We start from the raw sequence: 12,037 nt of genomic DNA, 5'->3' as shown, positions 1-12,037 counted from the left end.
CCCAACAGAGCGCAGGCGCCGCAGAGCCCAGCCCGCCCGCAGGGCCGCCGCGCACCCGGCCCCGGCCCCAGGCTGTGAGATGTGAGATGTGAGCCGGGGAGCGGTGGCCGCGGCGCCGCCGGCCAGGACCATGGCCCCCTCGCCGCCGGCGGCCGCTCTGCTGCTGCTGCTCGCCTTCGGAGCCCCCTGGCTGCTCCCCGAGGCCGCGGGTGAGCCTCCCGGCGTCCCTGGGGAGGGGAGGGTGTGGCCGGGGCGGGCGGGAGCCCCCCGGCCCCTCGTGGGCCTGTGGGGCGCCCCTTCCCCCGCGGGCTGGGGGTCAGCCCCGGCCGGAGGCGAGCCAAGGCGCCCGGGCGGGGGGGGGGGGGCGGCCGAGGCCGGGCGGGAGCCGCCGCCCGCTGCCTTCTTGTAGTTCTGTAACAGTTCGAGCAAGAGTACTTTTCCTCTGGTGCGCCTTTAAACCTAGTTCCACGTCCTTTTCTGTGATTAAACTATTTGGAAAATGTTTACTTGGTCTTTTTCTTTTTTAGGTTTTTGCCAGGGAGCAGGGTTAGGTGACTCGCCCAAGGCCACACAGCTAGGTCATTACTAAGTGTCTGAGGCCGGATTTGAACTCGCCAACTCCTGACTCCGGGGCCCGCGCTCCGCCCTCCGCACCTCCTAGCCGCCCCTGTTTTGTTTTAAAGAAAGATTTTTTTCATTTCGAGTTTTACAACCCCCCCCCCAAAGCAGTGTGTTACTACAAACGCAGCATGTGCAGGCTGAGCTGTCTGTGTGTCCGCAGGCGGGCGCCGGGATCGGGGGGATGGAAGCCAAGGCGCCTTGTACAGCGTTCCGCGGGGGCTTGGGGGCGCCAGGAAGCTCGCAAGGGGCCAGGTGAGGAAGGAGAGCATCCGAGCTCCGGGGACGGCTAGGGAAAACCCACGGATCTTGACATGGAATGACTGACTGAGCCAGGACGGACAGGGGACGAAGTCTTCACACAGATTTATTTGTTTGAGGGGATTAGGAGTGATGACTTTTCTGCAGTTTGGGGAAGGCTCTGCTGAATTTCCCTCTCCACTGTAGGGTTTTCAGCATCCTGATCCTTGTTTAACGGTAATAATATTTCACATTTGTAACAGGCTATTTGACTTAAGAAATACATTTTGACAACACAAAAGTATGAGGTACTTTTGGAGCAGCTAGGTGGCACGGTGAATACAGCACCTGCCCTGGTGACAGGGGTACCTACCTGAGTTCAAATTTGTCCTCAGACGCTTAATAATTACCTAGCTGTGTGGCCTTGGGCAAGTCACTTAACCCCATTGCCTTGCAAAAAAAAATGTTTTTAAAGAATTAAAAAGGGGGCAGAATGTATTTCTAGGTGTAGTATACCTGGAAAGAAATTGAGCAGTGATGTTTGAATGCCATCATAGTACTTGATAATACAGAAATTTAACAACAAGATTAGATACAATATTGGTTTACAGAGATTTTTACATATTTTAAATATATGTCCAAGTATCTTGTAGAAATATTTCTTTCTACATCTTTGACTTACTTTTCATCTTTTACTTTTTCCTAGACTGTGCTGTATGTGGGGTTTTATTAATATAAATGAAATCTACTTTAGCACAGTTTAGATAACTGCACATGACAGTTAGTTGTTTTTTGATTACATTGTTTGAACACTGCACATGAATGAGTATAATTTTTTGCATATCAATAAAAGTATTGTACCTAAGTTAGCTGGAGTTTATTATGTAGATATTTAGTATTCAAATAAATTTGTGAATTTGTTTTGATATTTCTAAAATTTGTTCCTAGAAAAGGCACCTTAATTCTTTTTTTTTAAATACTGTGCATTTGTTTATTCCTCTACCTTTTCCTAATGAACAGCAGAAAAAAGTAGTACCCTCTCTTTTACTTGGTGATTCTTCCAACTGTATTATAAGTTTTGGTGTGCAACTTTTTAAGTGTACAAATAAAAATGATACATTTTTCAAAGTAAGAAAAAATGTTAACATAGGATTAGTGTCATATCAGTAAATTAGGTATCCTAGCACTAACTAGCATCAGGAACCAAGAAAAAACAATGTAAGAGGAACTTGAGTCCCATACAGTTCAGATAGCATGTGTGCATTTGGAGGGGCTATTAATGAGGACTTGGGTTGGACTACTAATGGTGCATTAAATAGATGAGAAAGGGTCTCATGCAGAGTTCAGAAATAAAAATAGAGATGGAAACCAAAATGGAAGAAATGTCAAGGTAACTAACTGTAGCAGCATTTATAAGTCAACAAGCATTTATTAAGGGCCTAGTCTATGCCAGGCAGGGTTGACAGTTAAGTCAAAGGATGATGCCAAGAGTTCAAAGGTTAAAATTAGTAGACTGGGCTACCGGAGACAAGAAGTGAATGGTACTCAGATGGGCATGTTTCATAAATAGCATATTATCTGTGCTGTCCTGTGAAATCCTAGTAGATATAACTACACTTTGAAAAATCACCTCAGGGGGGGCAGAGCCAAGATGGCAACAAGAGTGGATTGTGTCCTAGGTGCTCTCTCATAAATCTTTGAAACTAAGGACTCTAACTAAATTTTCGAGAGACAGAACCCACAGAGGGATCCAATGAGGCACTTCTCCTACTCAAGGTAACCTGGAAAAGAGCACAAAGGCTCTGCTCCCTGGGGTTGGAGGGGTGGTCCGCCAGAGCGAAAGAACTTCAGCTTCCTGGAGGCAGTCCCAGGGCACTGGGAGCCGGTGGCTCATAGCAGCCGGGGAGTTTCCTGACCTGTGCCCTGGGGGAGCATCAGGCACAAATTGGGGGATCAATGGGGGGACCTCTGCCAGAGCTGGCACATGAAGCCCAGCCCTCAGGGCACACAGCAAGCTGCTTGGCCAGGAAACAGAAGCAGGCTGAGCCAGTAAGGAGCCCCCAGGGCATGAGCCCATTGAACCTAGGGAGGGGAGTGAAGAGAGAGACTGCAGAGCTCTGCCCTCTGCCCCTGGAACAGGACTCTGGGGCTCTGACCACATTCAGATCCTGATCACATTCCAGGCCCCCCTAATAGAACAGCAGGGCCACCCCCCACCTGAGCCCCGTGGGGGGCTTGTGGTCATTTACAGACCAGGAGGGAGGACAGAGCCTCACACACTGAGACCCTTGTGGGAGTGTCCCAAAAGCTCAGGAAGCACCCCAAAAACAGGCTTAGACTGGGAAAATGAGCAAGCAGAGAAACAAGAGAAATACCATTAAGAAATACATTATCTATGAACCTAAGAAGGATCAATATACCCAGTCTGAAGATGAGGAAGCACAAGCTCCTGCATCTAAAGACTCCAAGAAAAACAGAAATTGGGCTCAGGCTATGACAGAGCTCAAAAAAGACTTTGAAAATCAAATGAGGAGTTGGAAGAAAAACTGGGAAAAGAAAGGAGAGAGATGCAGGAAAAACATGAAAATGAAGTCAGCAGTTTAGTCAAGGAAATCCAAAAAAATGCTGAAGAAAATAGCATGCTAAAAACCAGCTTAGGTCAAATGGATAAAACAGTTCAAAAAGTTGCTGAGTAGAAGAATGCTTTAAAAACCAAAATTGGCCAGATGGAAAAAGAGATAAGAAAACTCTCTGAGGAAAACAAATCCTTCAGACAAAGAATAGGATTCAGGGAGATTGATGAATTTACCAGAAATCAGGAATCAATACTTCAAAACCAAAAAAATGAAAAATTAGAAGAAAATGTGAAATATCTCATTGAAAAAACAACTGATAAGGAAAACAGACTTAGGAAAGATAATTTAAAAATTATTGGAATACCTGAAAGTCATGATCAGGAAAAGAGCTACAGGAAAATTGTCCTGATATTCTAGAAGCAGAGGACAAAATAGAAATGGAGAGAATCCACCGATCCCCCTGAGAAAGAAATCCCAAAAAACCAACCCCTAGGAATATTATATTATAGCCAAGTTCCAGAACTCCCAAGTCAAAGAGAAAATATTACAAGCAGCCAGAAGGACACAGTTCAGATATCATGGAGCTGCAGTCAGGATCACACAGGACTTAGCAGCAACTACATTGGAAGCTCGTAGGGCTTGGAATATAATATACCAGAAGGCAAAGGAGCTTAGAATGCAGCTAAGAATGAACTACCCAGCAAGGCTGAATGTCCTCTTCCAGGGAAAAAGATGGATTTTCAATGAACCGGGGGAATTTCAAATGTTCCTTTTGGAATGGCCAGAGCTGAACAGAAGGTTTGATCTTCAGATACAGGACTCAGGTGAAGCATGGAGATTGGAGGAGAGGGGGAAAATATGAGGGACTTGATGAACTGCATGTATTCCTACATGGAAAAATGACATTGATAATACTCATATGAACCTTCTCAGCTAATGGAGCAGGTAGAGGGAGCTTTTATAGTTGAAGCACAGGAGAAAGCTGAATTTGAAGATAAAATATGGTGTAAAAATGGAGTCAATAGAGAAAAAGGGAAATGTAATGGGAGAAGGAAAAAGGAGAGGGGGAATAGGCCAAGATATTTCATATAATAAGATTTTTTTATTACAATGAGTTATTGCAATGATATGGAAGGGGGAGGCAAGGGGGAATGAGGGAACCTTTTCTCTCATCAGAGGTGGCTAGGAAAGGAAACAGCATATATACTCAGTGGGGTATAGGCATCTGGAGTAAGAAGGAGGGGGGAGCAGGGGGGAAGGGGTGGGGATGTGAATAAAGGAGGAGAGGATGGACTATGGGGGGAGAGTGGTCAGATATAACACATTTTCTTTTTTACTTCTTGCAAGGGGCTGGGATTGGAAGGCCTGTCCAGGACCATAGGGCCAGGTGGATTCTGGGCCTAAGGGGTGGTATGGGGGCTCAGGGCTTCTTGGCCCCAGGACCAGGGATCTGTCTGCTGCGCCGCTCAGCGACCCTACAGCAGAGTCAGAGTGAAAGGAGAGGGAAAATATAGTACATGGTAATGGAGAAATAAGAAAGGAGGGAGTTGTGATCAGCAATGGCAATGTTGGAAAAATATGGAAGTAACTTTCGCAATGGACTTAACCATAAAGAATGTGATCCACCCATGACAGAGTTGTTGGTGTTGGAACAAAGACTGAAGCACATTTTTTATTATTATTTGGGGGAGGGTGCAGGGCAAATGGGGCTGGGTGGCCTGCCTGGGGCCACATAGCAGGGTGATCTTTGGGTGTCTGAGGCCGGATTTGGACCTGGGTGCTCCTGGCTCAAGGGCTCTGTCTGCCACCGAGCCACTCCTACTATTATTACTATTTTATTAGGTTTTTTGCAAGGCAAATGGGGTTAAGTGGCTTGCCCAAGGCCACACAGCTAGGTAATTATTAAGTGTCTGAGACTGGATTTGAACCCAGGTATTCCTGACTCCAAGGCTGGTGCTTTATCTACTATGCCACCTAGCCACCCCAAAATTTAAACTTTCTAATGATGTTTTTTGTAAATTTGTAATTTGCAGGGATTTTATTTACAATTTTTGAATCAGTATTCATTAAGGATATTGGTCTATAGCATGCATGAAAACTTTTAGCTCTATTAATCCATATTGCCCTTTACAAATTTATCAAGTGCCTCATGTAGACTTTATTATATATTTATGACTCAGCATAACTCTGTACATATTTTTTATAAAACAAAAACCAAGAACTCTGATAGTTGCCAATGTTAATTAAATTAAAAAGTTGAGCCCTGTTAGTTAAGGGTGAAGTTGGTCTGTGATGTTGCAATGTTGGTACACGTACTCACCCCTTTATTCATTTTCCAGTTAAGTGACCAGGTCACACAAATGTACTTTGAGCTTGGACACGCCTGGTCTAAAGTTTTCCAATGTTTTATCCTTCCTTGGTTTAGTTATTAGCATATTTGTCTCCTCAAATCTATCTGTGAGAAAAATTTATTTTTCATTTTTGAGAACAGTTTCTGTAGTGGTCATGCTAATTGTTCTTTAAAAGTTTGATAGAATTATCCTGTGAATCTATCAGGAACAAGAGTATTTTTCTTTTGGTGTGTCTTTAAAGCTAGTTCCATTTCTTTTTTCTGAAATTAGATTATTTAGAATTTTTACTTGGTCTTTTTTTTGTTTGTTTTGTTTTATTTTAAAGAAAGATTTTATTTATTTTGAGTTTTACAATTTTTCCCCTATTCTTGCTTCCCTCCCCTCATCCCCTACAGAAGGCATTCTGTTAGTCTTTACATTGTTTCCATGGTATACATTGATCTAAGTTGAATGAGATGAGAGAGAAATCATATCCTTAAGGAAGAAAAATAAAGTATAAGAGATAGATTGGTCTTCTTTTAATCTGATTATTTTATATTTTTGAGGATATCCCTCTATTTCTTTTGTGTTTTCAGTTTTGTTAGCATATAACTGCATAAGTTCTGATAATTTGTTTTATTCTAGTTTTGCTGTGATTTCACCTTGTTTATTTTCTCATCTGTTGATTTATGTTTCTGCTCTCTTCCTTTTAATCAGATTAGCTAAAGGATTATAATTTATTAGCATTTTCAGAAAACCAAATTTTAGTTTAGTCATCTTTTCTGTGAAATTTTGTTTCATTTTTTCCTCTTTTGACCTTATTTTAGGTTAGTCTTCCTAATTTTAACACTAATTTCAAGAATCTTCTCTTCTGTTTTGTTAATGTATATTTACAGAGATATCTTTTTCCCAAAAATGTTTTAATTGCATCTCAGAAATTTTCTATTCATAATTCATCTTGCGTCATTTATTTTTCTTAGTATTGTTTCTGTCATATTTTTCTTTGACTCACTCGGTATTTAGGAACTCATTATTAAGTTTCCATTTGTTACTCTGTCTTTCTTTTGTCTTCCCTAAACTATTACTATTTTTATTGTTTTGTTCTACAAAAGAATGTGTTTGCTATTTCTAGCTTTTTACATTTATTTGTATTATCTCTGCCCTAATACAGACAGGATCAGTTTTTGTAAAAGTTTTCATGTGCTGCCAAAAAACATGCTTATTCTTTTTCAGACTCAGTTGGTATATAATAAGTCTTTTGGCTCTAGTTTCTCCTGCATTTTTTTTCTGTTCTTTATTCCCTTTTGCTAACCTTTTTGTCAATGTCTAAAACTGAGAGGATGGAATTTAAGTCTCTTGGCATTACTATACCATTGCCTATATTTTCTTGTGATTTAGTTCATTTTTCTTTTACACACTTTGATGGTATTGCATTCAGAATATATATGTTTAATATTGATATTGGTGTGTTATCTATGATTCCTTATAGCATAGGGCAGCTAGATGGCATAGTGGATAAAGCACTGGTCTTGGAGTCAGGTGGACTGGGATTCAAATCCAGACTCAGATAAATCACTTAAGCCTGATTGTCTTATATCCAAAGTCTTCTCCAGTTGTCCTGATTCTTATCTGGCCACTGGACCCAAATGACTCTGGAGGAGAAAGTGAGGCTGGTGACTTAGTATAGCACCCTCTCACTCAAACCCAATTCATGGCATCACCTCCCTGATGACATTATCTTCTTTGAGAATAAAGGACAACCATTATCATTATCATCATCATCATCATTATTATTATTATTATTATTGCATGATTCAAGTTTGATGTGTACTCCCTTTTCAATGCTGTGAATATTTGTTTTTGCTTTATCTCACAGCATTATTGCATTCTTACTTTTTTTTATGATTCACTTGGTACAGAGTAAAATTTTTTTCCTATTCCTCAATTTTTACTTTGTTTCTCTTATTTTTTAGGTATATTTTTTGTGAGCTAAAGATTGTGGGGTTTTCTTTTTTTTTATATACAGTCAGTTGTTCTTTTGTTGAATTATTTAATCTGTTAACATTTAAAGTTATGAGAGTTAGGCTTATTATTTCTTTCTTTTGTTTCTAATTTTTTTCCTGAAATACAATTTTCCCTCTTTTATCATTGTCTCTTCATTTATTTTAGCTTAAATCAACTTGAAAGCAATCCTATTCAGATTTCTTCCCCTTATCATTTAGCCCCTCCTTCCATTTGATCTCCCTTAATTTTCTTTTAACATGTTAATTCCTTTTTTCTTTTTGCCTTTTATCTAGTTATCTAAATTTTCCTCTCAGTTAAATAGTCAGGTAAAATCTCAGTTCTTCCCTACTCTTCAACTTGTTTGTTAGTTTTCAGATTTTGTTTCTTTTCATTTTTCAAATAAAAAATTTCTTTCTCTAGTTCTTTTCGTTATGTTTCTTTCCTTTTTCTCTATTCTAGACTTATTCTTTGATTTATAGCTATTATGCTTATTTACGTCCTTCTTTGTCGCTATTGCTTGTAAAATTAAAGTTTCATGGTATCTATTTTATGTTCCCCAGTGTTCTAAATAGTTTTTCTGTTATTGTTGTATAGATCTTGCCCATGGATGCTTTTTCCTATTGTTCCTCCTTCTTTAAAATATCAATTCCAGGAATATAAATATGAAAAACTTATTAACTTTCTCAATAATAAAAAATATATTGTCCCCATGGTATGATTCATTACTTTCTCATACTCATGATTATTTTTTGCAGATTTGCCATGAAAGCTCTCCTTAGGGTTCATCCCCTCCCACTCTTCTGTGTATCAATGCCTCAAGAAGTTTTGATTCTCTTTCTAAAGAGAGAAAGAATAAGTGGTTTCTCTGAGCACTAAATCCCTCAAATTTATATGCCTTTTAAGGATCCTGTATTCATTTGTAGAATATTTTTCTTCCCCTTGGGTGTATTGTTCATTGAGATCCTCTCCCACCAATAAATAAGGGATTCCATTTTTCTTAAGCCTTGTTTCATAATTTCTCTTTCCCTCATTGCCTATTTTCTTATAGTCACTCTTCTTCCTGAGAACTACTCATTTTTTCATCATTGCTAAACTTTGACTTGATTAGACTACATCACAAATTCTCCTCTATCTTTTTCTTTCCCTCTCAGCCTTTAAATACGTTCCTCAGGGCAGCTGGTGGCACAGTGGATAGAGCAGCAACCCTGGAGTGAGGAAGACCCGAGTTCAAATTTGGCCTCAGACGCTTAATTATCTAGCTGTGTGACCTTGGGCAAATCACTTAACCCAATGCCTTGCCCCCCCAAAAAATGTAATAAACACCTTCCTCTTCTGCAACTTAGTCCCACAAAAACAAAATAAAATTTCATTCACCTATAAACATGGTGTGACAGAGTTTAAATCCTTGATATATTACACTGTTTTTTTTCCACTATCACTTCTCTTTAACTTACTCTTTCACCCTTGTGTCTTTGTGTACTATAAAAAGAATTTTTTTCATTAAAAATTTTATTTATTTTTTTTTAGTTTTACAATTTTTCCCCTAATCTTACTTCCCTTCCCCCACCCTCACCACCCACAGAAGGCAATTTTTCAGTCTTTAAAATTGTTTCCATGTTATACATTGATCCAAATTGAGTGTGATGAGAGAGAGAGATCATATCCTTAAGGAAGAAACATAAAGTTATAAGAGATAACAAGATCAGACAATAAGATATCAGGGTTTTTTTTTTTTTCAAACTCCATGGTTCTTTATCCAGATATAGATGGTATTCTCCATTGCAGACAGCCCAAAATTGTCCCTGATTGTTGCATTGATGAAATGAGTGAGTCCATCAAGGTTGATCATCGCCCCCATGTTGCTGTTAGGGTGTACAATGTTTTTCTGGTTCTGCTCATTTCACTCAGCATCACTTCATGGAAATTCCTCCAGGCTTCCCTGAATTCCCATCCCTCCTGGTTTCTAATAGAACAGTAGTGTTCCATGACATTCATATACTACAGTTTGCTAAGGCATTCCCCAATTGAAGGACATTTACTTGATTTCCAATTCTTTGCCACCACAAACAGGGCTGCTGTGAATATTTTTGTGCAAGTAATATTTTTACCCTTTTTCATCATGTCTTCAGGGTACAGACCCAGTAGTGGTATTGCTGGATCAAAGGGTAGTTCCTTTTTTTTTTTTAGCAAGATATAATTTCCCTGATTATTTCTTTATTATTTTAAGTGCCTTTCCACTTCAGCTCAAGCCTAAGAGATTCTGCTTGAGTGCTTTATTTTAACTGTGTTCTGTTTCTAGTGTGTCTCTTGTTATAACATATTGTTAGATTCCATTATATAATCTATTTTGTTTATCCAATTTCATTTTCTGGGTGAGTTCATCCCAGTCACATTCACAATTTTGATTACTATCCATGTATTCCTCTAGCCAATTTTATTGTATTTAACTTTCTCTCTTTTTATTCTATCCCTCCTCAGAAGTCTGTTTTGCTTCTGATCACTGCTTCCATATCTCTTATCCCTCCCTTCTTATTTCCCTATTTAGTAAATTAGATTTCTGTACCTAACTCTGTGTCTATATATGTATGTGTGTGTGTGTGTGTGTGTGTGTGTGTGTGTGTGTGTATATATATATATATATACATATATATATATGCGGGTGTGGGTGTGGGTGTGTTCTTTCCTCTTTGAACCAGTTCTGATGAGTGAGATTCAAATGTTGCCCTCTAGCCCCCCCCTTCCCCCTTTACTATAAAGGGCTTTTGAAAATCTTTTTTATGTGAGAAAATTTCCTCTCTGTTTACCTCCTCCTTTCCCCTTTCTCCCCATTCATCACTTTATTGAAATTTTATTTAATTTTTTCAATTACATACAAAAATAGTTTTCAACATTAGTTCATTTGCAAGTTTATGAGTTCCACATTTTTCTACCACCATACCTTCCCTCCTGCTCTCCACAGCAGTGAACAAACTGGTAAAAGTTGTACGTGTATGATCATATTTAACATAATTCCAAATTAGTCATGTTGTGAAAGAGGAATTAGAATTAAAGAGAGGAAAAACCATAAGAAAGAAAGGAAAAATATAATAGAAGTTTTCAAAAAGTGAACATGGTATGTTTTGTTCTACATTCATAATCCATAGTTTGTTTTCTGGATGAGGATGTAATTTTTCTTAACAGGTCTCTCAGGATTGTCCTTGAATTATTGAGAGGAGCTGCTTCCATTATAGTTATAGTTAATGTGTACAATGTTCTCTTGGTTCTGCTCATTTCACCTTAACATCAGCTCATATATTTTTTTATTTAAAGGAAGGAGAGCTGGATATTAGCAGAATTGGATTTTTGTTTCTTTGGACAATGTAAATAATTATCTTCTCTATTTTTCCTATCCTCATAGGTGAAAAGAACTTAAAGACTCCTCAAAATGTAAGCGTTGAGATTATAGATCATAATTTCATCCTGAAATGGAATTGGGATGACAAACTTAACAACAGTGTTACTTTCTCATCATATTACCAAAAGTATGTATGTGTGTTTTATTTTCTGATGTACACTCTCTGTTGTTTGATTTTAAAATAGCATTTGATTGAAAAAGCAAAACAACTTTACAATCTCTTAGAACAAGGTTTTTTCCCCATTCACACCTTAAAATTACTCAAGCATAATTTATTAATTAAAGATAACCTTAAAACACTATGTAAATGCTAGATATCATCATCATTATTAACCTTATTTAGTAACACTTATCATAAATATCAAGAGAGACATAAAGTAGGAGAGTATGCTCATTTAAAATATTTGCCATTGTGATAGGAAAGATCTGGTGAAGAATCCAAATTAAAAGGGGATTCCCTATGGATGGTGTAGTCTTTCAGTTGTGGATGACAGTTTACTGTTGTGGATGACAATCTGATTGCATCAAGCCCCAAAACACTGCAGAGTTTTCTGGAGATACATAATCACTTGAAAGTTTGATTTAATTGTTCACACTGCAAAAACCAAGTAGATAAGAATGTCTGTTGCTTAGGTTGAAACGTGGACTTAGATGGATATACAGTTATATTCTTTATTAGTTAATGTATATTAAAGTTTTATTAAATTAAAACTGCTCTAAGATTTGGAACATATAAATATGTATATTTGCATATGTAGCTATATGTATATTCCCATGCAAGGTACCCTCTTTTCCAACTCATCAATCTTAACTCAATCATTTCTCCCAAATTCCTTTGAACATTGACTTCTCGATGCCTGTTTGTTATTTTAGCA

The 12,037-nt window shown here is 38.6% G+C and overlaps 1 protein-coding gene across 1 annotated transcript in view; it reads left to right on the top strand.

Moving 5' to 3' along the window:
- Nucleotides 1-12,037, top strand: part of IFNAR1 (interferon alpha and beta receptor subunit 1) — a 41,714-nt gene continuing 29,677 nt past the window's right edge. The window contains exons 1-2 of the mRNA XM_074214079.1: nt 1-209; nt 11,166-11,289. Coding sequence (XP_074070180.1) covers nt 131-209; nt 11,166-11,289 — 203 coding nt within the window. The 5' untranslated portion in view covers nt 1-130. The remainder of the gene's footprint in view (nt 210-11,165; nt 11,290-12,037) is intronic.

The sequence above is a fragment of the Macrotis lagotis genome, chromosome 1, assembly GCF_037893015.1.
Source record: "Macrotis lagotis isolate mMagLag1 chromosome 1, bilby.v1.9.chrom.fasta, whole genome shotgun sequence".
In the NCBI taxonomy this organism is placed as follows: Eukaryota; Metazoa; Chordata; class Mammalia; order Peramelemorphia; family Peramelidae; genus Macrotis; species Macrotis lagotis.
The sequence above is the reverse complement of the archived record's forward strand: the minus strand, read 5'-3'. Positions and strand labels throughout refer to the sequence as shown.